Genomic DNA, 25,941 nt, shown 5'->3' with positions numbered 1-25,941 from the left:
CTCACAACGCCCCTGTCAGACTGTATTATCATCGTCTCCATTTCACAGATGGGGCACAAAATCACAGAGAAAGCAAGTTCAAAACTGTCAAAAGTGTCTACCAATTGTGGTTGCCCAACTTGACACATCCAGATCCTGATTTTTCAGAGTACTTAGCATGTATATGATACTTTATATGTTCAAAGCACAGCTCTCCTTGACTTCATTACAGCTTTGAGTCAAATCGGACCCCACAGTCTCAAGTCAGGCACTCAGGAAATGAGGAACTTATGTTGAGTGGTTACCTGTGAAAAGTTTGGCTTATGTGATTTGCCCAGCATTAAGAATATTGTGGCAGAGGAAGGGGCAGAATTCAATTCACAAGGATGGCATTCAACTGCCTTAACCACAAGACCACCCTTTCTGTTTCTGCAGTCTCCTGCCACATACATTACATAACTCTCTACTTCTACAACAAATGTGCCAGGGCTTCTACAGACAATAGCCTCATTTGCTACACAATCCTGATTCACTCCCTGAGAAGTGTCTATTCTGTGCATTGCACGATGATGCACAAATATTAACTCATAAGCACATACATGTAAGTGTGCTTCAAGAGACCAATATATTTAATCTCACATTGTAAAGATGAATTCACAGTATCCTACACATATGAAGAGAATTTTACTTAATCACAATGCCAAGCATGTCAAGCACATAGCAGCTCTGCCCATCTTAGACTTTTTAGGTTTTTAAAAGTCACAAATTGTTTCAGCAAATGAACACAGTGACTATTTTGCAGGTCACACTACACAGCAGGTGCACTCTACACGTACAATGTGTACCCTCTTAGTCCTATCCTAATAAATTGATGTGACTAGAGCCTGTAAATGTTCTGACCTCTATCATTAAGCTTCTCTGTAATAAAAGACTTAATTTGTGTTCTTTCTTTATGATGGGTTCAGATCAATTTTCACTCTCTGAATGAAGAGACTGAACAGTTATAATGGTATTATTTTGCCTTAATCAATGTAGGAATGAAAAAGATACCAAGATGGTACAACAGTTAATAAGGTAGCTAATGCAATTCCCAGAGCTATACTTGAAGGCCAATATATGAAGTTTCGGTCCTGCTTCGTAAGTGCTAATGTTCTCAAAGAATACTATGTAAATATGATTAGATCTCAAAAATGGATTTGAAGCAAAAAAGATGAACTGACACATTAAATACTTGAAGAATAAGGTAACTGTAGTTTACCACAGGGACCACAATCAAATGTGCAAATATTTTATTACTTTAAAATTGTCCACACTCCAAAGAAATGGTATTGTAATATGATGCAGAACTCAATGCCCATATAAAATTGTTTCTCTCAAAAAATAAAGAGAAAAAAACCTCCATGTATTCTATACACAGATTTTCTGTTTGTTCTTATGACTCAGAGTCCCCTGGTAGTAGGTTTAGCATCATACTGCAGTACCATTTTGTCTGTGAAATACTTTAGTATAAAGTTGGAAGAGCATTCTAGGGATAGGTACAGTATATAGGGATAGGTACCATATATACTCGATCATAAGCCGGTTCATTCATAAGACGACCCTATAATACAGGGGTTGGCAAATGTTGGCAAACTTTGGCTCCCAGGGCAACAGGATAAGCCGCTGGCAGGCCGAGACGGTTTGTTTATCTCGAGCGTCCGCAGGCAGGGAAGTAAACCTAAATAAACAAACTGTCCCAGCCTGCCAGCTGCTTACCCTGACGGGCTGGGACAGCAACTGGTGGGGACATTTTTTGTGTGTGTGGGGGGGGGGGGGTTGGGGGGGGAGAGAGAAGCAGGGGGAAGCTGAGGGTCAGGGAAGTAACCCCTGTGACCACCACCCCCCCATGACCCTACCCCTAGCCCAGGACCCCCACACTCTCCCCATCCCATCCCTTCCCATCTTAGCTGGGGCGGGCCAGGGGAGGATGTCTCTGGCCTGGCTGGAGCTGCTCTGGCAGGCCAGACTGGGCGGCGCGGCCGCAGCATGTTCCGGTGGGCTGAGCGGCGTGGCCACAGTGTGCTCTGGCGGGCCGGGTGGCGCGGCCACAGAGTGCTCTGGGGGGAGGGGCTGAGCGGCATGGCCGAAGCCTGCCAGCCCCGGAGCTGCAGCTGCTTCGAGGCTGGGGGAAGATCAGCGTGGCCAGAAGCAGAGAGACTCTGGCCCCACCTCTTCCCTTCTGGCTCTGCTGCCTCTCCTTGTCCCCTCTGTTGGGGGGCGGGGCTGTGTCCCACCTCTCCCGCTCTCTATACCCGTTCATAAGCCAACCCCCTTCGCTGATGCTTCCACTTTTTTACTAAAAAAATGCGGCTTAGCGAACAAGTATATACGGTAAATATAAGACCACATCCCATCCATCCTCTTTGCCTCAGAATCCTCATGTCCAGTCCTGCCACAATTGCTGTGCTCTGGAATCAAACTGAGAAGTTGGAGAAAGCTTGGGAAGCCGCATGGTGAGACGTAGTTTCTATTCTCAGCTCTACCACTGACCTGCTGTGTGACCTTTGGCAAGTCACTTTACCTCTCTCGGTCTCAATTTCACCATAAGTAAAAGGGTGATCATGATACTTATTTTGTGAATTACATACACATTACATAAGAGCTAAATATCACTATTACTGTATGTACAAATAATAACACATTTCACTGAGCTCCCAATCTCTGTGTTTGGAGAGTGAGAGTTGAAGAAGGTTTTTCCTCCTTTTTGTTCAATTTTCTTTATGGAATAAGAATTACAAAAAGTGGTGGACTTTGGTTTTACCAATCCCATTTTTCTATTTCCAACTTAATACTTCCTAGGTTTGAAAAATGTATATCCATCTTTTCCCTGTCACTTCACCTTTCCCCTTTCAACTGGAACATATTCTGAGTAAAAGCAAAAGCAAATGAAAATTTACAGAACTCTCTGCATGACGCCTTGCTATTAACTGAAAGTTGTTTTCCTGATGTAAAAGTGTACCTGCATGCAAAGCTGTCTTACATTCTTAAATAAAATAGCCCCAGAAAGGTTAAATCATTTGTACCAGGGTTCATTCCGTCCTTGTATAAAGAATAATTTTAGACCACTTTCATAGATAGATTCATAGATACTAAGGTCAGAAGGGACCATTATGATCATCTAGTCCAACCTCCTGCACAACACAGGCCAGAGAATCTCACCCACCCACTCTTGCGAAAAACCTCACCTATGTCTGAGGTGTTGAAGTCCTCAAATCGTGGTTTAAAGACTTCAAGGATCAGAGAATCCTCCAGCAAGTGACCTGTGCCCCATGCTACAGAGGAAGGCGAAAAACCTCCAGGGCCTCTTCCAATCTGCCCTGGAGGAAAATTCCTTCCCAACCCCAAATATGGCAATCAGCTAAACCCTGAGCATATGGGCAAGATTCACCAGCCAGATACTACAGAAAATTCTTTCCTGGGTAACTCAGATCCCACCCCATCTAACATCCCATCTTTCCTCAGTTTAGTCCCCTTAGGGTTCAGTTATCCCTGTTCGTTAAGCCCTTCTGATAAGACTCATATTTAAAATAAAGCACATTAGTATAATGAATGTTTTATTTTTGTGACAAACTGTATCCCACTCTTAATTTTTATTCTTTAGATTATTAGAATACCAAACTATTCAGAGAACATATTTTTTGGTGCATTACAAAGAAAGTACATTATAGTACAAGATAAACAAAAAACATAAAATTGCAAAAGGATATACTCAGACACCATAATTTTCCAATCCTGAGCTGAGTTTTAGTGGAACACTCAACACTTAAGGGTCTGTTCCCTCTCACTGGGCACAAACAGATTCTATTATCCTTACGGGGAGTTAGGTGCATGCATCAAGAGGAGAATAAGCCCCTTACTTAGCTAACTGCAAACTAACAGAACACAACTAAGTACCTCCGCTGGTTGCATCCTAAGTAAAAATAAAGAACTGTGAAATCAAAACCTAAGTCACTTGTTTAGGGCCATACATTGACTACTCACAAAATAAGCCACAGTCAACTGTCCTTTTTACAAATATAGATATATTTCAAATATCTTGAATTTTGGTAACTAAGACTTCAGTTCACAAGTGCCTATTTAGAATTTATACCAAGTTATACTATATGCTGACTACATTATAGTTGCTGCATTACTGCAATTAACATCTTTGTATGTGACCTCCTATTATACATGATTGCTGCAATTTGAACTCAAACTCAAAATAAATTACTATCTTTCACCCTTAGGCACTCAGTTCAACTTGAAATATTGAGCTGCCCCTCTAGAGAAAAGAGATGAAGGTCATGCAAAGGACACATTTTTTCCAGTAAAAGAACTTAATAGTTTTTCTCAGGCTTCAGGTCTTTATTGTATTGGTTGACTGATAAGGTGCGAGAAGACAGGGGACACAGATAAGCCTGTCAAACCACAACAAAAATTTCTGTTCAATGCCACCTTCTTTAGATAAAGGCAGAGTCACTTTTTCAGAAAACACAGCAGACAAGCTCTGACTTGTGTTTTTAAAATCACCATGAATGCACACAGTTATGTTTACAATCATTTAAATATATGCACTTTTGTAGAATACCTTTGCGCAATGGTTGTGGCATGGTTAAAATCTGGATGAGCAAAAGGGATGAGACATCTCTGTAAAGTACTGGAACCTCTGGCAATTCTTCACTGCTCATCCTGAAAAATTATTAAAATCATCACTTTTGACACTATAATACATCTTTCATTTTTACATTTTACTTTGCATTTTAATTTTAAATGGTTGTCATTGCAATATTACATGATTGCAAGCTTTTGGAATCCTAATATCTGATAATACTAATGAAACTATAGTTTTAAGATCACATTTTAGTCTACTGTACTTATGACAAATCACAATTTGAGCATCTGACTATTGTTACTAGTAGTTTTAAGCTTTTAAAAAACTGTCTGTAAAAAGGGTTTCTAGAGATCCAAAGATACAACTCACCTGCGACATTCAATGTGTCTCCCTAAATGCTCATGATCCACAAACTCCCAGTCATTCACAAAAACAATTTATAAAAAACGTTAAGATTCTGGCAGGCAATTTAGCTTGTTTCTCCTCAAAAGGTTTAGCATATATACATATAGATTCACATGCACACACACACACACATCACTACAGTACTCATGATTAACTTTCTGTCCCACAGGATGAATTCCACTGAAAAACACTGAGACCCTATATAAGACTTTCCTTTCCTTTATGAGATGGAATAAGAACTGTATTGCCATATGTATAGGCTTGGAAGGATTCGATTTCACTATACACAAAAAACAACAAAAACATTTACATCAACAATCATCAAAATTTACAGATAGGCAAAGTAAGAAAAATGCTGCTTGAGAACTTATTAGAGTTTGATTTAAGAATATTTACTTTATATACTTTGACATGTGATATTGACAATTTGTGTTGTAATGGTTATACAGCTTTAACTTTTTGGATCTCAATGTCTACTGTCAATTAATGTCTGATTCCCATATTGTCTGACTCCTGCCATAATTTCCTGCAACTGTGAAAATTTAAATTGAGTAAAAAAAAGGAAGAAATGCTTAAAAGCAAAATTTTGCACAGCTATATTTAAATCGATAAAAATAAAACATACTTAAAAATAAACATTAAGAAATCAACATAAATGCTTAACCAATACACATTATCAATCAGAATTATAATAAAAATAAAAATTGAATTCTGCTAAGCCTACAAACGTTAGGGTAAAGGAAAAAAAAAGTCAGCTAGATTTCTGCCCAATTTTTAGGGTCTTAATCCTGCAACATTTTATTAAGAACCATAAGTTTTATGAAAAAATTCAGATGGCTAGATTGATAGAGAGAGCAAGCACAGAAAAAGATACTACAGATTTCTTGTTAGATTAATCAGCTTCGTTCAACAATACAATTTTATCAGTTATCTACTTATAAATATCTACTTATAAATTTTCATCACAGATATTTTTAGTGAAGTCATGGACAGGTCACGGGCAGTAAACAAAAATTCATGGCCTGTGACCTGTCCATGATTTTTACTAAAAATACCCATGACTAAAACTTGGGGGGAAGGGTGGCTGCCTGGGGGCGCCACAGGTGCTGGAAGGGAGAGCAGACAGTGGCCCAGGACCTCTGCTGGTGCTGGAGTGGGGATGGAAGGCGGCGCATGGCCCGGGACCCCCGCTGGTGCTGGGGGCAGGTGGAGCCAGCAGACTTCCTACCTGGCTCAGTGCCTCTCCCCCCCACCCCAGCAGCAGAGTTTGGGTGTGGGAGGTGGGGGCACAGGACGGGTGAAACGGGCGCTGGAAGGCACTTACCTGGGGGGCTCCCTGGAAGCAGCGCCATCCCTTTCGCTCAGTTGCTAGGTGGAGGCGTGGCCAGGCAGCTGTGCGCGCTGCCTCTGCCCAGAGCACTAGGTCTGAGTGCAGTGCCTGCAGGTGGAGGCAGTGTGCACAGCTGCCTGGCTACACCTCCACCTAGCAGGTGAGCGAGGGGGAGGTCGCCGTTTCCGGGGAGTCCCCAGGTAAGTGCCGCCCAGAGCCTGCCTCACCCCATCCTGTGCCCCAACCCCCTGCCCCCTCCCACACCCAAATTCTGCTGGGGAGAGAGATGTGTGGTGGACCAAGACTGCCCCAGCAGAGGCTGGTACGACTGGCGCAGGGGCTGCCTGAGCTGTCCCCGAGCCAGGCACACTGGCCGCTCCAGAAGTCACGGAAAGTCACGGAATCTGTAGATTATAAACAGAATATGTTAACAAGTATAAACAGAATATGTTAACGTGCATTTTTCTAGCTTGGTAAATGGCTTTAAGTATGTAGAGCAGTGGTTCCAAAACTTATTTGACTGCACTCCCCTTCTTTGTGTCTGTAGTAGTTTACGTTCTCCCCCCACCTCCTGCCACACAAGTATATATGCACACCAAAAAAAAACCAAACAAAAAAAACATGCAACTCTCACTTAATACTAAAATCAGTAAGTCATTGGGTTCAAACTGAGCCAACAATCTATTATTTGTAATAAAAGCAAAAGCAAAACTGTGATTGTGCTCGACGCTTACAATTAAATGTGCACACGGCGTCGTAGAAAACTGATTAACATATAGATGGCAATGACTTTGTATAATGCTATGCAAGTTTCACACAAATCCATCAAAATGTATGGCGCCATCTAGAGTCAATGCACAGTGCCATCTGAGGACCTGATATGTCTGGAGGAATCAACGTTGCTAATTATTCATTGCTTTGGGTAAAATGTGCGCAGTAAGTTTTTTTCCACTAAAATTTCTCAAGCCCCCACCCAGAATATATTCCACACCCCCCACCCCCTCCAGCAGGGCTCGCCTCCCAGTTTGAGAACCTCTGATGCAGAGCATAAAGTACCACCAACTGGGTCAGATACTGCAATCTACGTAGCAAGGAAAATGCACCTTGCTAGCTGGGGTGCATTTTTGATCGGTCCAAGAGCAACAGGGATAGCCAGTTCCCTGGGAACGCTCCACCTCCACCACCCTGAGTGGGAGTAGGGTAGGGGGAGATCTCAAGGAGCTGCAGCTGGGGGCAGTGCTACACACAATTCCCTCCTGATGGCCTGCAGCATATATGTATGGAAGAGGGAGAAGGTACTGCTTCTTTCTCATTCCCCTACCCCATGCTGCAGGACCTGGGAGCAGGGGCACGGCACCTCGCATGGTATCCAAGTATCGGAACCTGTCCTGTCCACTCCTGCTGCCAGTGAACAGCAGAGGCATGGTGGGCCAGCTGATTGCTTCTCATCTGCCAAGACAGGAGTGGAAAGCTGCTTTTGCTTGCTGCAGAGGAGTAGCCATTTTGGGCTCTGTCCAGCCCCACCCTTCTCCATCCCTATCTAATGAGCTAGTTCTCCTCTGAAACTGGGAACTAGGCTGATCACCACATTTTGTTTGTGGCCTGGAAGGGATTTTCCCCTAAAGCAAAACTGGCAAACTGCTATGTGGGTTCTTCCACCTTCCATCAGCATCCCGGAGTTCTAGTTTTGGGATTGAAATTAAATTTGTCACAATTTAGTGGGCTCCAGTGTGGTTGATGGGTTAAAAATGGTCTTATGTGGTGTACCATAATTCAATGGGGTACTTAGACACTGACCCTAAGCATGGCATTGCATGTCTCATGCAGTGTGTTGCTCTCCTCATATCATCTCATCTCACCTACCTCCTCTGTGGAGGTGGGGAATGGGTTGGGACACTAACTTCCAGCCCCAGTCCCGGGTCAAACCTGAGGGTGTATTGACCTCATATCCACCCTCAGCTTTTTAGAATCTGGGACCACTGGTGCCCAGCTGAAACATGCACTGGGACAGCCGTCAGGTAATTTGGGGAATGGTTCCCTATTGGTTAATAATTTTAATCGAGTTGAATCCTCTGCACTTAACTATGCTATGGTGTTTGTCTATCATTATTTCTGTGTCTGTAATGTCCTTTAATCAGACTGCCTCCCTGGAGAGTTAGAAATTCTTGAGAAAGCGGTTTGGAGTGAATATATCACTGAGCTGGCATACATAGTTAACATAATCACACTGATTAACTATCTCTAAGTCCATAGTGACAGGAGCTCTTAAGGAAGGATTCAGTAAAAGGAGTTTATTTTATATCTACATTATCTCCTTTTATACTTGAAAACTAACAATGTATACAATGAGCACAAGTCACCAAGCATCAAGTCACTCTAAAACAGTGATTTTCAACCTGTGGTCCGTAGACTATGTCTAAGATTTTCAAAGGGATCTGCAACTCCCTCAGCAATTTTTTAGGGGTCTGCAAATAAAAAAAGTTTGAAAACCACTGCTCTAAAAAACAGTGTTGTGAACAGTTAGAATTCTAGAAAAGGCAATGAAGAAGTCAAATTTTCAAAAGCACCTAGTCCCATTTTCAAAAATGACATAGGCATTTATGAGCTTAAGTCTCACTGAAACTTAGGGATGTAGGCTCCTAAATCACTTAGGCACCTTTGAAAATTTTACCCATGGTTAATTTTATTTTCCCTTTTGTGAGACAGATTTATAAGTTTCATTAGGCTGATGCCCTAAATTATAAACAAGTCATTTTAATTTTTTTCCAGAATTTTAAATTCATTAAAAAAGAGAGAAAGAAAGAAAAAGAACTCTGAACTCTAGTTGATCATGTTCATATTTGAAAAGTTCTTTCCTTCAGAAAGCAACAGCGTTAAAGCCATTTCACAGCAACAGACAATTAGGTCAAATGCCAATTTTGACACAATAAATTAGACAAGATTCCAATTTATATAGTGTGCGGTGATGACTGGCAACATCACCAAAAAAAGTATGGAAGACTCACTTTTTAAATGCGAGAACAAGTGAAATGCTTGCTTAATTTATTCATTCCATATGAATTGGAGAAGTAAAGCTATATGAAATGTCAAGGTTTTCGATAAGCTGCTTCAGTCTACGTCAAGCACTGCAGCACATTAAGCACTTAAAAAGCACTCTGTCATTCATTAACAGCCTAAGCAACTTCTTCATTATGACACTGAAACTGCATTTATAAACTCTGTTTAGAATATGGAATTTATCCATCCTGCTAATCCCCTATGCATATGAGAAAGCCTGATAAGTCTGACTTTCCAACAGATTGTACCACAGTAGCAGCTAATGAAAAGCCAGTTAATGTAACTTCTCATGGTGCTGAAGCAAGGTACTGTAAAATGAATCCATGCATCCATTTTCAAAAGAATCTATATGATACAGTTCAAAGAGGTACCTTCTGATATGCCCATAAACGAAAATTTGTTACTTGATTTCCTTTCTGGGACTGACCTCTCCCTCTAGTCCAAGACAACTGGGCTGCATTTCTCTGGCAGAACAAAAAAGTCCATGGGCTGGGGCTGGGAGCAATTGTGGAAATGCTCCACTTTACCCTTCTGTGGTTCCTGAGAGGGTCTCCTGGAGTGCAAAGCACCTCTTAAATCTCTTGTTTACTCCATTTGGCCTGCTCTGTGATGAAGGGAAGGGGAAACAAAGCCACACTATGGGTGATTTCATCAGGGAACAAAGGCCTAGAAATATTGGTCCCCAAGGGAGAGAAGAGAATGACACATAAGCTTTAAACGTTAGGATTTGCAATAAATAAGGTGTGAAGGCTGAACCAAGGCTCTGTTTGCATTGTCAGGGGCAATCTGACGGAAGGGAAGAAGAGTGGCCAAGTACAGAAGCTTCATCAACAAGGACAAGCCTATACCATTTCTAAATTCTACTCTTTGTATTGGGCACCACATAGGACGCAACACAGCTTTATGCTGTTGCCCTTTTGCTAATGTTTGTGCGCTTTTGCAGCAGGTCAGTTTTTCATTTGATGAGAAATTGGTGATGCAGTGTCAATGTATTTTCTAATATGATTTATTTAAAAAATGCTTATTACTCGTTTCCCTGAACAGAGGTGGGGTCACAGACTGTACATAGGCAACTGCAGCTTGCAAAAACCTCAACTAATGCACTGTCACTGTCTTTTGGTCTCTGTCTCTCATGGACTGTGTGCTTAAAACATTGTTTCCTCTTCCTCCCTCAGCCCCTGAGCTTTACTCCTGGTAAATGCAAAGCTGCTCATTTAGCACCATATGGTGTCAAAACGTGACTTGACCATTAATCTTCCTTTTGTGCAGCTTCTCTGCAACACACAGGAAATGTGCAGAAAAGGTCTGACTGCCCATCCAGGCAAAGAGTACTTTAACTTGCACAGTTCTCTTAACAACTGTCTGGGTGCACCTACCGTATAGGGGAACATCACAACTTTCTAGGGACAGTTCCATCCTGAGTGCCTATATATCAGGGCTAGCCAAACTTACTTACCCTCTGAGCCACATACATCTATCTTCACAAGTTCGAGAACAAAGGCGCTCCTGTCGGAACTTGAGGCTTCAGCCCCGCAAAAGGCGCCTGCTGGGGCTCGGCGACTTCAGCCCTGTTCCTGCTGAAGCCTCAACCCCTGGCAGGTGTGCCCCATGGGACTGAAGCCTCGATCCCCTCCTCTCTGCTGGACAGAAGCCCCTACCTCACCACCCTGTTGCAAGGCAGAAGTCCTAAGCTCCCGCCCCACATCTAGTAGGTGGAGAATGGGGCGGGGGCTCCGCGAGCCGTACTTTGACTGTAAAAGAGCCACACCACCTCCACTATATATCAAAGACTCATATCATCCTCGACATAAGCACCTTTTGCCAAAACATTTTATCTGTCAACATATCAACCACAGAAGACTAAGCCAACCCGGAGAATTCAGTTTAAAGCAATTTTCATTTTTATCCTAGATTTGGGATGGCTATGTCACCATGTGGTCAAGCAATGACCAACAACATACCACTATGTCACTGGTTCAGCAGAAACTGTAAAGAACCTGGTATATCACCACCAACAACTTAGTTTACCACAAAAATCTTCACAATTTATTAGACAGCTTTTTTGCTTTATAGAATAATTCACATATTTTAAGTTCTTTTGGACACAGTCTTCTTGCTTAATATGTCTCACACACATAGCACTTCACTTGTGCGTGGCTAACTGACACCATATTAACCCCTTCCTAAATTGTCTAGGGTTATTTATTTACATGGATAAAGTTGCATCCAATGATCTGTGCGCCACACAAGAGTTAAAAACAAGGCAACTGAGGGTGTGGAAAAAAAGACTATAAATTTCTCCTTATTCCTTCTTGCACAATAAATCACCTCTCCATCCAAACCTACACCTCAATCAGATGCTTCTTTTCTATAGGAACGGCCAGTAAAAGCAGATGAGTACTGCTGTGTGTATCCTGAAGTTCAACAAGTCTGAGCTCTTGCAGACCAAGTAGATGGTGGAAAAAATGTCCAGAGTCATGAATTCCTGACCAAAAATTCCCCGATGCTATCCTGCTTCTGATTAAACAAGAGGACTGTTCATTCAAGCACTCAATGAGGCATCACCCAAGAATGGAGGCAATCTCTCAGGTACCCAGATCCCTCACCAATTATGGAGGCAGATCTTGGCATAGATTGGGGCTGTTGGCAACAGTGCAACTATATGCAGATGTGCACACTGAAATTTTTTTTTAAGTAGCAGTATTATTTGGATTTAATTTTCCTATACATTTGGCATAAAATCTCCAGCCTGATATACAAATTAGTGCCAGTTGTGTAGAAGAAAACCAAGCTAAAAGTATGAGATCTAGAGTCAGACGATTTTAATTCTAAATTTGCATTTATATAAATAAAGTTATTAATGTTATATAAGAGCTGCAAGAATATAATGCAATCTTGCTTGTGTTTTGTAGATTACTTACAAAGCTGAAAAGGAAGAAGCCTTTTATTAAGTAAATAGTTATGCAATTAATCTCCTTACAAAAAAAAATTTCAATTAAAATGTTAATTTAAAGTAAAAATGAGATAGAACAAATCCAGAGTGTTACTAGGAAGTTTTGTTTTAGAAACAAAGAACCTGGATAAACAGTACTCTTCTGACACAGAACAGGTTTTGCTAGCGTTGATTTTTGTCTGAAGATTAGAAGTAGCACAAGTGAACACATTAGTGATGTTCAGTCAAAAGTTGTTTAGCTGCTGGGACTTTGTCATGCTGTTTGCAATCAGAATAAGCAAGTGAGGCTATTTGGATCTTTTTCTTTTATTGACAGATATTGTTCTACTGGGAGAGTCCTGACCTGGGAAAGATGATGATTTAAATTACTAAAATGCTTAGTTAGACTCAAAATGACAGAGTACAATCCATTTCCTAAGTCTGCACTGATATTTCTCCATCAACCTTCTAACCTTCTGCAGGTTGTAGTAAATCACCTTCTCATTAGCTGAGTTCTTACAACTGTATCTGAAAAAGATGCACTTTCAAAAGACCCTGTGAATTTTGAAGCAGCTTCAGATCACACATGCTCAATATGTCATAGTTCACTTGAAGATTTTATTTATTTCTTCAAATTCCAAAAGTGTAATTACAGGAGCTCATATTGTGCTCCGGGTGCCTACCCTACAAATTAAAATCACAAAATAACGCAAAAAGGCTGGCTGCAAATATATCCTCCTTTGCCACCCTTTCCTCAACAGCTGTAGAGAGGAAAAAAGATGGGGTTTGCAGTGTGCTCAATAGGTTACCAATCTGAGCTCCGGAGGACCAAAGCAGGAAACAGTCCAAAATTGAGGAACCTTCACAGAATGTCCAGCCAGCAGCTCCCTCTCATTTCTACTGAGGGAGCTCAAGCTTGAGTTCCTCTGCTGATCTGAACTGTGGTAATATGGCATGATGAGAAAGGCTCTCCCTCAGGTAAACAGGTCCTGAACCACTTAGTGCTTTACAGGTTAAAACCAACACCTTGAATTCTACACACGTAGTATAATGGAGTAATCAAGGCAGAGTTCCTCTTGTATGGCTGTTCACCTTGCAAAATAGATAAAGAATGGGTACAAGAACACTTGGAAAACTTGAACCTGTCAGCACTAATTACAGTAAATATTTAGAAAACCAGGAAACATCAGTTTCAGAAGTAAGAAACCTATTATACCACCAGCTGCATCTATAACTACTTATCTAAGAGGTTTTTGAGCACAGTATCTAGTACGGCCCATAGCTCCATAATCACTAAGGGCTCTAAGTTCCATAAACAGGCTCTGTATAAACCTGTACAGGTTCCATGGGGCTTGTTTGCTATGTCACATAGATATGAAATCTTTCAATTGATTCAAAAGCTCAAATAGGAAAAAAAATCTCATAGCCACTCATAGCCAAATCTCCCTCTTCTCCCCTAATACCTCTCCACAGACATAGGTAATCCTTCATTTGTGATTCCCATTGTTAAACTTTAATATTATGAAATTATGCACAAGCAGTACCCACAACGCCTTTCACAGATGGATAGACTATCCCTGGCTGACCAATGACAGTTTGTAGAGATCAGTATGGAAATCGTAATATATGGAGAAAACTTTAGAAAGGTAACTTTCAAGCGTTCTTCATGCAGAGCACATTGCACTAATCCAATCCTGATATCACACTCAGGTGTGTTTTACTGTAACCAGGTCCATATCCAAGAGAAAAGGCAGCAAATGCTTAACTAGAAGCAGGCCTGGTCATTACAATGATTTTTCCTAAATATTACAAATTCTAACAGTCCCTGCCACAGTCATCCAAGATCAGTTTTGAAGGCCCACAAGCCATTCATCCACCAGTCCTCCATTTACTGGAAGCTCTCAGACCAAACTTTAGCAATAGGGAGAGGGGAGAAGCACTCAGACTGCAGAACTGTCAATGGGTATGTTGACAGAGCCGGTGGCAGCATGCCGCCAAGCCCAGGTTGAAAGACTCAGGCTCAAGCTACCACATTAAAAATAGCCATGTAAACAGCACTTTGAAGTTGCAGCTCGGGCTCTGAAGCTCAACCCCTTCGCTAGGCTTCAGAGCCCGAGCAGCAACATCTACACAGCTATTTTTAATGCACTAGCACAAGCTCAGTAAACCCCAGGCTGTCGACCTTGGCTTCGAGGCTCATGCTACAGGCTGTGTAGACATATCCAATATGGCCACAGGGGAGCAGCTCATCTATGAGGACACTGCTCGGTGTGCAGAGAAGGAGGGACTCAGCATCCTTCCGGTGCTACTAGCTGCTCCCTTGGGGGATCAAGAACCAATGTGGTTTCAAAGAAGGAAGAACCTAGCCTTTCCCACCACTCTCAGTAGTGGTGGTAGCAGACCCTTCCCACCCCCTCTCACTAAAAAGAGGTACGGAGATTGAGGAAAAGCAGAAATATGAGTCTCCACAAAGAGAAGATATACAGATTTTACTGCCACAAAAAAAGAGCATCAATTCAAAGCTCCGGATGCCCTTGACAATCATTTAAATAATACAAATAATTGAACAGATTGTTCTAATTGTTCTAATAAAGAATAATATTTTAGCATAAATTTTTTTCTTGGTCTCCTCACAGATCTCCCTATTGCCCAGCTTTTCAAACCTCTACCCTCCCAAAAGCCAGGGAGAAAAAGTAGGCCTTGCAGTGTGCCCAAAAGAGCAAGAAACTCTGGTTAATTCAGACCAGGACCATTCACAACTCTTTCCCTTTCTTGCTTGTCTCTAACCAAGTGATTTCCTCTCCAGCTCCTCCACCATTTGGCTATTTGTCATCTTTGCATGTACACAACCTCCATGCTTTCTTCCCTACTGTTTATTGCTAGGTATCTGGGGATTTCCCATTAATTTAATTTTATATTTTTCTTTTAATTAAATATTCGGACAACTTTTACTATTGGATTCAGGCACTCTCATGAGGATAACCACAATGTGAAGGAAGGAAGTATAAAAGAGAAATTAGGATAAAGTACCTCAAAGAAAATGGGGTCACATTTTATATCAAAATTCCATTTTGAAATCGTTTCAAAAGGGTTAATAAGTGATTTATAGATGTTTGAATATATGGTTAATCAATTGTTATAAAGTCCAACAGGTCAATAAACTGCTTATAATAAACTATGACACATTCTAGCCTATAACATATACTTCTGACATATACTATTTATGTCAGTAACATTCTTATAACATCTATTAATTATTTAACTCTTTATAAACCATTTATAAATGGAATCTTAAAGTGTAACAAAAAGAGTTGCTTCCATTGTCCCTGGCTATCTAAATTAAAAGATCAAAATGTACAGAAAATTATAAGCCCAATTTCCTACCATCCTTAATGTTGGGCCTACTTGTCTTAACAGTATTACTTTAAAATCACAAATATGAATCTCTAATATTTTGTATAAAACAAATTTGAAAATTTCTTCTCTGCAAAGAAATACACTGTGTGTTAGACATTAAGTTTTGTATCTTACACGTTTGGCCATTCAGATTGTTGACAAGTAAAGATTTTTAGTTTCAGAAAGGGACCATTTGGTCCAAAGAACTATACTGATGTTGCGTATTTTAAAATACTTACTGTGAATTCCTATCTTGCATTATCTGTGTTAATTTTCTCCATGGGTTATATGCAGAGTCAATGCTGTAAAGCCGCATGTGCATGGCCAAAACATGGAACAGTTGATCTGAATTGGTGAAGGAAAAAAAGATAATTTTGTTAAATATATCTAAAATATTTTATATCAGTTTAGCACCATTTATTTCCGAAATCTTCTACAAAACCTGATGTCTTCTAGAATGCTATAAATGATGCTTTAGTGACAGGTCTACAAGATTCTCTCTCATAACTTCACTGGGTTTCTAAGCATAAGGGATTATACCTAGGGCCCTACCAAATTCATGGCCGTGAAAAACACATCACGGATCGTGAAACCCAGTCTCCCCTGTGAAATCTGGTCTTTTGCGTACTTTTACCCTATACTATACAGATTTAATAGTGGAGACCAGCATTTCTCAAACTGGAGGTCCCAACCCAAAACGAGGTTGTGTGGGGGTCACAACGCTACTGTAGGGAGTCGAGGTATTGCCACCTTTACTTCTGCGCTGCCTTCACAGCTGGAGAGTGGCACATGCTGGCTGGCCGCCCAGCTCTGAAGGCAGTCCCGCAGCCAGCAGCAGTGCAGAAGTAAAGGTGGCAATACCATGACACCCTTATTACTGCACTGCTGCTGCTGGTAGTGGTACTGCCTTAAAAGCTGGGCTCCCAGCCAGCAGCCACAGAGATTTTGGTCAATTTCACGGTTGTAGGATTTTAAAAATTGTAAATTTCACTGTTTCAGGTATTTAAATCTGAAATTCATGGTGTTGTAACTGTGGGGGTCCGAGCTCTAAAGAGTGTCATGTGGGGGTCTCAGGGATATTGTAGGGGGGGCTGCAGTATTGCAGGGGTGGCCAACCGGCAGCTCCGGAGCCACATGCAGCTCTTCAGAAGTTAATATGCGGCTCCTTGTATAAACACCGACTTCGGGGCTGGACCTACAGGCGCCAACTTTCCAGCGTGCCAGGGGGTGCTCACTGCTCAACCCCTGGCTCTGCCACAGGCCCCAACTCCACTCCACTCCACCCCTCCCTACCCCCTCTCCTGAGCCTGCCATGTCCTCACTCCTCCCTTTTCCCCCCCACCAGAGCCTCCTGCACACCACGAAACAGCTGATCGGGATGTGCGGGAAGGGAGGGGGAGGCACTGATTGGCGGGTCTGCTAGTGGGCGGGAGGTGCTGGGAATGGGGCCGGGAGGGAACTGATGGGGGGCTGCTGATGTATTACTGTGGCTCTTTGGCAATGTACACTGGTAAACTCTGGCTCCTTCTCAGGCTCAGGTTGGCCAGCCCTGCGGCATTGTCATCCTTATTGTGCACTGTTGCTGACGGTTACTCATGACACAGCAGATTTTCATAATACAACTTCACAATATCAATCAGAATTCATGAGTTGCATAGATATAGCCCCAATTCATAACAGTGATACCATGCTCTCACTTGTTTGTCTCGTATCTGAAGTACTCTTCTTGTATTCCATATGTCTACGGTTTAAAATTCCTAAAGTTCCTGGAATCAAAGGTTCAGATCCCAGCTGGGTCAACTCAGCCCTTCATCTTTTGAGGGTAGAAACTTTTAGTGCCACCAGTTTATTATGCAGTCATCTTTTGGATAAGACTTTAAAAACAAAGTTTCTGCCTACTTTGCATTGACATTACAGATAGCATGGTATTTTTCTTAAGGACACTATTTTGCCCACATTTCTGCAATGCGCTGTGCAGTTTGTTGTCACCCTCCAACCCAGATGCAGCTGTATTTCAAGGGCCCCGGAGATATATGATTATTTTCAAAATACTTTTTGAATCCTTTTGAACAAAAGACACTATTATGTTATTAATGTAAGTTATTACAGAATCATATATTAAATGTGATTATTGCCACATAGATGCGAATTGTACAATTGGTCCATAGAAACAAACTAATATATTCATGAATTACAGATAACTATTCACTTGGACTACATCCATCTGCTCTTTTTTCAGATTTCCTCTTTGTTATGTAACTTAGGCTGGCAGTCACAATTAGTGCAGGCAGCATCTTCAGATTTTTACATTTTGCAGGTTTTGAGACGCCCTGAAGCCCTTTCAATTACTTCTTGTATGTTTGTTGTACTGTTACATCCCTAGTGAAAGTGTATATGCTATTCTACTGTAATGTGTTGATATGAAAGTCCTATTTTTAAAAAATGAACTCTCTAGGTTTCCCATAATTTGGCTCAGTTTTCCCTTCCTTCACTACATGTTTTCTTTCATTCTACACTATATATTGGTGTCTTCTGCTGTGTCTGTTTCAGTGTCTCACCCCCCCCCCCAATTTTTCTGTAAAGTTAAATAATGGTTCCTTCTTATTTTCACTCTCTCTTCCTCTACTTCCCTTCAATTTTTCCTTTTTGTTCAATCCTCTCTCCCATTTTCTCCTCTATTATTTTACTTTTCTCTTGCTTCATGTTTAATCTCGCTCCTTTCTTCTCTTTCTGCAACCCCCATTCCACCTGCACACACATCTACAGGTCTCCATATTTAAATAAAAATAGTAGCTATTAATTTATTTTCCACAAAAAGATAATTACTCAGAGATATTTGGTCGCCAAAAAAGTCTTATGCTAAAGTCAGCTGACTCTGCCAGAGCCTGAGGGCTGTAATTAGTTCCCGGGGTTTGTAAAATAATTGAAGATGTAGATGACACTGGAACTGATTGCTGTCACCTGCTTTCTGAATAAAGTCAGTCAATGAGGACAAAATAAACCCTCATTTCTCCTAGCAAGAAATTATAACAAAATGTTGTTTTGCTGACAGATTTCTCAATGTCCTAAGAATATACTGATCTTTCAGAAAATTATACTAATTTCTTTTTATTTAAATGAACACCACAAAACTATTGGTTTCCTCCTTTCTCGTCTAAAGGAAAAAAAAATAGAAAACATGATAATTTACATTAAACTGCTCCTTGCTTCAAACAGAAAGGAGCACCGAGGCAGAAATGTGCTCAGAGTAATTAACTCTTTGTTCCCATATTGACTATTTTCCAACCTTACATTTAACATAAAATGAATTGGTCAAGCATCAAATTCTAGCACCAGAGGGTTTATTATTTGTATGTTCTGGCTATATGTTTGTGAAATTAGGGCGTGTTGTATTGTAGTACTAATCTGAACAGAAACATTTTTGTTACCAAAAGCTTTATGAAACACAAAATCTTAGGGTTTGTTAGTTTGTGATGGATCGAGGAGACAGCAATCCTACTACCTACTTCTGTTCTATATAAATATGATGCAGGATATTCAGTCTAAGATAGGCAAAAATAAGCAATGCTTCTGCTGGATTTTTTTTGAATGAAAAATTTTCTACAATGCTATTTTAAAATATAAAAATAATTCTTCCATGTCAATGGAGCACAAGCATAGAGTGTTTTTTTCTAGATTTAGAGTAACAAAAGAATACATTGCCCCCTAATGGGAACACAGCAGCAAAAAGACATGGTTTCTGAGTCTCTTCTTGATGTCTAAATATTCTTCACTGTTTAGTAAAATGAAATCCTGAAGTGGCCATTTGTTTTTTTTACTACTCCTTTGCAGTGACTATGTGATTATGAAAAGCAAGAGAATAAGGACTGAGAGAGAACAGAGAAAGGCATGATATGCCATTTCTTCACAAAAATTGGCTTGTCTTGGATACATCAATATTCAAATGACAACATTCCTGCTATTCTACTCCGAAAGTTTTCCTGCTTATGTGTTTGTGTGATGGCGTGGAAGTCCATGTGGGGCTACACAAAGGCAAAATTTATCTGCCTTTATATACTGTGTTCTGCCATGACTGCACCTCACCAAAGTGTGGATAGAGGCCTATAAAAAGCAGTTACCTCATTTTCCATAGACTTTGTCTTAAAGATCTAAACTACAGCCTCTTCTGTTAAGAAGCAAAAGCAACATATTAAATGACAATGAATCATTAAAGAGCCACCCTAACTACTCTCCAGCAGCAAGAAGATGACAGCCATAACTCAACAGGCATCCCAGACACCCCCACAGACAACAGTGTTTCTTATGGGCCCCGCTCCCAGGAATAATACAAAGTCATCAAGCAGCGATGATGGTGTGCAGAAGCAAGTGAGGGGTCTGGCCTGGAATCTCCAAACTAATATACTTCAAGCTATTTGAAAAAGTCTGTTAATTTTTTTTAAATCTTAGAAGTACAAAAAATTACAGGTTTACAATGTAATGAATGGTATAGGACAACGTAAACTGGACTCTCCTATTTTTCCTCATATAATACATGAGTGAGGTTACAGCCAATTAAGTTGACCAAATGTAAACAAATTGTTAGAGTTAGATTGTTTTTGTTTTCAGAGAGTACCTATTTATGAGCACAAACTATGCAACATACTTAACAAAACATCATCTACATTTACAGTCAGTTTTGACTTTGATTCATGGTAATTTATTACCAAACACTCCCCTCAAAAATTATCTTGCTCAAAAAAAATACTTAACCGGCTACCAGGGGTCTGTTCTTTTCAGCTGCCCCATGCCAGCTCTGCTTTCAGTGTTTTCTTACTGTGAAACAGCAGAGATGAATTAATCAGAGTCAGCACTTTCAAAAGAGCAGCTGGAGAGAAAAGACACTACCACTGCTTTGGGACTGAAGCTGCTAGAGAATAGTCTTCTGATGTTCTCACCCTCAAATATCAAGGATAACGTTCTATATATATCTACATCACCAGCACTTGCTGCTGTAATCACATCCTTTATTATTTTCAATATTAAGGAATACTGGTATACATTTTTGATTCCACAGGAGGACAGAAAAAGATGGTCCCATACATGTTTTTATCTTTCATTTCTATCTATACACAGGACAAACTAAACTAATTTGGAGAGATGATTACATATGATTTTGATAGGTGAATGGAAAGATGTATCCAATGTCTGCTAAATTTACAATATCGACATGAAATTTACTGAAGCTACACATTTTCTTCTTGTTTAGTTTGGAACTCTTCTTCTGCCCTACACAGAAACTTTGCATAGCTATTTAACATTGTCTTTTGCCAAAGAGAGAGTTTAGAAACTTCATTCACATGAGGTATCACATTCTACATACGGAATGGAGGAGGTGCTGTACGAGTGATGAAAAACTGCATGTTTGGCTCACATTTATTTTACCCTTCAAAAGTCAGGAGCACATTTTTATCCTCAATTCTTCTCACATTTGTATTTTTAAATACAGATAAATATTACCTGTTTTGCTGTAATGCTCATAAGTCTCTGTTTTGACTTTACTTTTCTTGATCTGACCTTTTTTCTCCCTATTCCAAAGACTATTATTCATATTTCCAGTGTTAACAGGGACAGCTTGCAGGAGGCAACAAGCAGTCCTCTGCAAGTGAAGCATAGTAGGTGCTTCTGGTTTCAGGTGCAGCATGAAACCAGTAGCACTATTGCACTCCTCCCCTCAACCTCCTGGTCAGGACTCTATGTAGATCATTACTGGAGACATTGGCTAGAGTACTGATTTTTAACAAGGAGTCGCAGATTTCCTTTTTCTCTTTATAGAGCTTAGTTAGCCTTAATATCTTCAGTAGGAAAGACTTGCCGTCTGTCTTCCCAGTCATCACTGATCCTGTAGACTGGAAATACTGAGAAAGATTTTCCTTTCTGTGAAGGTCAGGAAAATCCTTTTTATTTTAGGCAATAGATGATGCAGCACTGTCAGACAAATCTAAGGCCTTGAGCACTACACTGATTAAATAGCTAATATCCTCTGGACCAAAACTCTTCAGAGTGGTGTCCTTACAGTAGGAGATCAATTTTAGAGAGGATGAGGGAGAAATTTTCCCTTTTTCTTTGAAGAATATCATTGGCTTTCTTTTTAGATTCCTTCTTCGAGTATAGAAGATATGTCAGACTTCTTAGCAACCAGCAAGTGGGGCTCTTTGCTATGTGATAAAGAATGCTTTTTGCTGCTATATTTTTAGAAAAAAGAAAAGGAGTACTTGTGGCACCTTAGAGACTAACCAATTTATTTGAGCATGAGCTTTCGTGAGCTACAGCTCACTTCATCGGATGCAATTTCACGAAAGCTCATGCTCAAATAAATTGGTTAGTCTCTAAGGTGCCACAAGTACTCCTTTTCTTTTTGTGAATACAGACTAACACGGCTGTTACTCTGAAACCTATATTTTTAGAGTTGACCTCGGTGGTTAAGCTGAGTGGGAGCTATCTAGGTTCGACAGAGGTTTTGGCTTTCTTGAAATCAGTGTCAAGACAAGACTACCAGCTGTGACTGAAGAAGGCAAAAGGGGAGACGGGCACACCCAGATGGCTGAGGAGCCAGCAGCAACAGGAATGTTTGCATACACCTGGAGATGCTCATAGTAGCAAAGGATCAGGAAGTAGCTGAAAGAGAGTTTTACCTTTTTCTATGACTTCTGTATGAAGTTAGCTGGGAGTCTACTCAATTGTGCTCACGTTACTAGACTCTGCAAGATGGAAATGATACAATCTACACTGGGAGAATGATACAAGAACCAAATTACTTTCCTGGAAGAAACAACATACACCATCTCTGGATGGCGGATACAAATTGCAGTGTGGTCAGATCCAAGGATGGTGCCGAGAGCTATCATTTGATTTGGCTAAGGAACTTGGTACAGAGTTCAATAGAGAGCATACTTATTACCTCTGCAATGCCATTTGTTTCCAGTGCTTAAGAAATTCTGTGTATCAAGAAAGCTAGCTGTGTATCAAGAAAGCTGAGCTCTAAACTGAACAAGAGCCATTAGAGAGGAGGTAGAAACAACCTAATGAGACAGTTTTTCATTGTTTAGGACCGCTATACAAGGATAAGAAGGTATTGAGCGTTTCATTTTAAGGACAGCTTACAAGAGTCCCAAATACTCTTCCTATATTCATATACATGTGAATTTCCTTCCAATTTAAAAAACTGGTGCTGTAAGCTCATAGGGAGATCACTGTTTCCTTTGGCTTTCTCACAGTCAGCTCTGACAGGAAGCCTACACCAGAAATGAGCTTTCATCCCAGGTTGAGATCAGAAATGTTGTTGAATTTTCCTATCGCCACCTGCTGCTATCAGGGCACTTTGAATTAATAGTTACTTGGAAAAGATAAGCAAATACAACTACTTAAGGAAAGCAAGAAATATGGAAAAATAGGCTTTTGTGATATTTATGGACATTAGAGAGATACCATAATGAAACACACATCAAAGGAACATCAGAACGTAGTAGAGAAGACAGGTGGAAGAGAGAATCTGGATCAAAGTAATGTCTGTACTACATTAGAAGATGAACACTGCTACTTAGACATTGAAGGAATCAATAGGATTTATAAAAAACTCAAGAAGATGACATCTCTGTTTTCATATCCCTTTCTCCTTAGCATATGTTATTTACATAAGAAGAAAGAAGGTATTTCATATCACATTACATAACATTACTATCATAGGACAGGAGAATTCCATTCTGCATTCTTCTGACCAAATCCTAGAAAAAAAAGCAATTGAGATATCTGAGCTTTTTATAAACCTTTACAATATTCCAAAGTAAAAAATAAAATCTGTACAAATATTAGAGGACATAATTATTTCTCCTTAACCACAACATTTCAAGAACTCTGATGTCATGTTGCTATCAATGCCTAATGTCACACCACTTCTAAAAAGAACCTACATGTAAGATAAAGAGGCCTTGACCTGCATGTTTGTGTTTTATACTGTATACAAGCATATATTTTCTTAAATTCACAACATTTTTAAACCTTAAAATGACAATTACATGGCCAGATTTCCTTTATCATTATTGTCACATTGGCTCAGTCACTGACTCTAGCAGCTACATTAATCATTCTTAATTTTACTTCCCAAGTACAGTTGCCCTCATGGTGCAATCTACTAAAACAGCACTTGACCTATTTGTTCCCACCATCTTCACTGACTCTTGCTGCTGTAATAGCTCACCTGGGACACCATATTCCATTTTCTGCACTATCTTATCGACGAACTTTACAGTTGTTACAAGACTAATACAGAGTGGTGTGCTTAATCACAAGAGAGATACCTCAGTACCAAAGCTGTGAGAGAATCAAAAGAAAGATCTGTGGGGGCTTACATTGTCATGAATTGTAATTGTTCTATACTGAACAGAAGCAGGTTTAGAAAGACCACAAAGTTAGTATAGTACTGCACAAATAAAGCCTATATTTCCTAAGAATAAGATTAAACTCAAAATAGTATTAAATTCCTACATAGGGAAACAAATGGCTTGCCTGCAATCATTTCATCTTTAAATAAGAAAAAAAAGTGTTTCAGTTCTATCTACATAATGAAGAAACTGTAGGTATTTTGCAAGTACATTTTTTTAAAAAAAAATGGAACAAAATACAGGACTATGGAAGGATAATTTACACATGGCAAACAAGAAGAATTTTGCCAGGCTTATGTTTCTAAATTATATTTTGTAAAATGACTATATAGAGAGAAAAACAAGAATTCCCCTTTTTAAAAAGTGCAGCATCTGTTTTATGGCTACAGCTAACTCATACACTTGAGGGACATATTTTCACTCAGTCCACAGACATCCCAATGGCCTGAATGGACTCTCTCTCTATGGGAGGTTGAGGACAGAACAGTCTCATTAAGTTAAACACCATTTCATAAAACCTACTAACTAGGAAAAACAATTCTCTTCTCATTAGTCAAAATCTTACTGTTCAAAGCTAAACATATTAATACCAAACTCAAGTCCAGTGTGATTCTGTTCTAGGAGGACCTACATTTAAACAGGAGTCTATTTTATTGCAAGATTTAATGTGACTGAATAGTTTTCCAGTTAGCTGACAATCCAAGCTTTTTTACCAATTTAATGAATGCAATATAAATAGCGTGTGAATGAGCTAACAATAATTAGATGGCATTCATGGTTTTGTAGTTTGTTTATTTAAAACAACATGATCTTAGTTTAAATAGTGCATTTCAACTGAAGCATCTAAAGCCCTTTTTCAAATTTCCTGAACTATGGGCAGATTAAATTTCAGTATATAATATTGATAAAAATAGCAATGCAAGCTTAGGAAATATGCAATTATATTTATAAAAAAGTAGAAAAACAACAACATTTTAGGGTATGTAACAATATTACCAGAACTTAATTTCAAAGTCTTTTCTTTCCCCTCTTGCATGTGACATGGTCCAAACTCTCATAACATAATATAAAACTATTAATTGTTTTTGTCCAAAAACCCTCTACTAAAAAATTCTGTCATATATGAAAATGAATCTGGATTGAAATCTTAAGGTTTTGTTTGTGAGACTATTTACTCTATCACAATATTCAGTGCAAACTTCTCAAGTCAGCTTCTGACAGGCTGAGTGGTTAATCAGGAGTTTATCAGAAAAACCTTTTAAAGTACTGTAACTTAACCATTTTTAATGAAACGTGTGTTGTGTACTAGTTTACGCATATCATCTGTATTTAACCTTGGGTATGAGAGAAAGAGAGAACTTATTCGTTAAATTACATACAGGACCCTTGGGAGGATGTCTTTCATATACATTTTTCTTTTCTTTTTTTTTAAATTGTGCTTTGTTTTAAATAAAAGCTACAGTTTGAGTGCTCTTTTGAAGAGCCCACTACAAAAAACACTCTGGAAACTTTCCATTTAAATGATAAAATAGGTATCCTCATGGTTGTTTGGGTTTTAGTTTTACTTCAGTAAGGTATATTTCTGAGGCATAAACTGCTTCACCTTTCCTTTCAAATACATCAAACTTATCAGTTTATTTTTCAACTGTTTTTCCATTAATTTTCCAAAATTCCATTAATTTAGAAGTTACATGCTGCCCTAAGAGACTATCAGTATGTTCACAAACAGTTGTGTATTTCATCAGGGTGATTTTCAACACTGGCTGATATTCAGATGTTGGTGATAAAATACTGA

The 25,941-nt window shown here is 39.7% G+C and overlaps 1 protein-coding gene across 3 annotated transcripts in view; it reads right to left on the bottom strand.

Moving 5' to 3' along the window:
* UBR3 (ubiquitin protein ligase E3 component n-recognin 3) overlaps positions 1-25,941 on the bottom strand; it is a 215,164-nt gene that overhangs the window by 34,853 nt on the left and 154,370 nt on the right. For all 3 annotated transcript variants that reach the window (XM_084642586.1, XM_084642587.1, XM_084642588.1), the window contains 2 exons: positions 15,969-16,074; positions 4,586-4,686 (listed from right to left, as the gene is read on the bottom strand). In XM_084642586.1, the coding sequence (XP_084498712.1) occupies positions 4,586-4,686; positions 15,969-16,074 (207 nt within the window). The remainder of the gene's footprint in view (positions 1-4,585; positions 4,687-15,968; positions 16,075-25,941) is intronic.

This window comes from Lepidochelys olivacea (genome assembly GCF_965140295.1).
Source record: "Lepidochelys olivacea isolate rLepOli2 genome assembly, chromosome: 11".
Classification (NCBI taxonomy): domain Eukaryota; kingdom Metazoa; phylum Chordata; order Testudines; family Cheloniidae; genus Lepidochelys; species Lepidochelys olivacea.
This window is presented reverse-complemented; position numbering and strand designations above follow the sequence as displayed.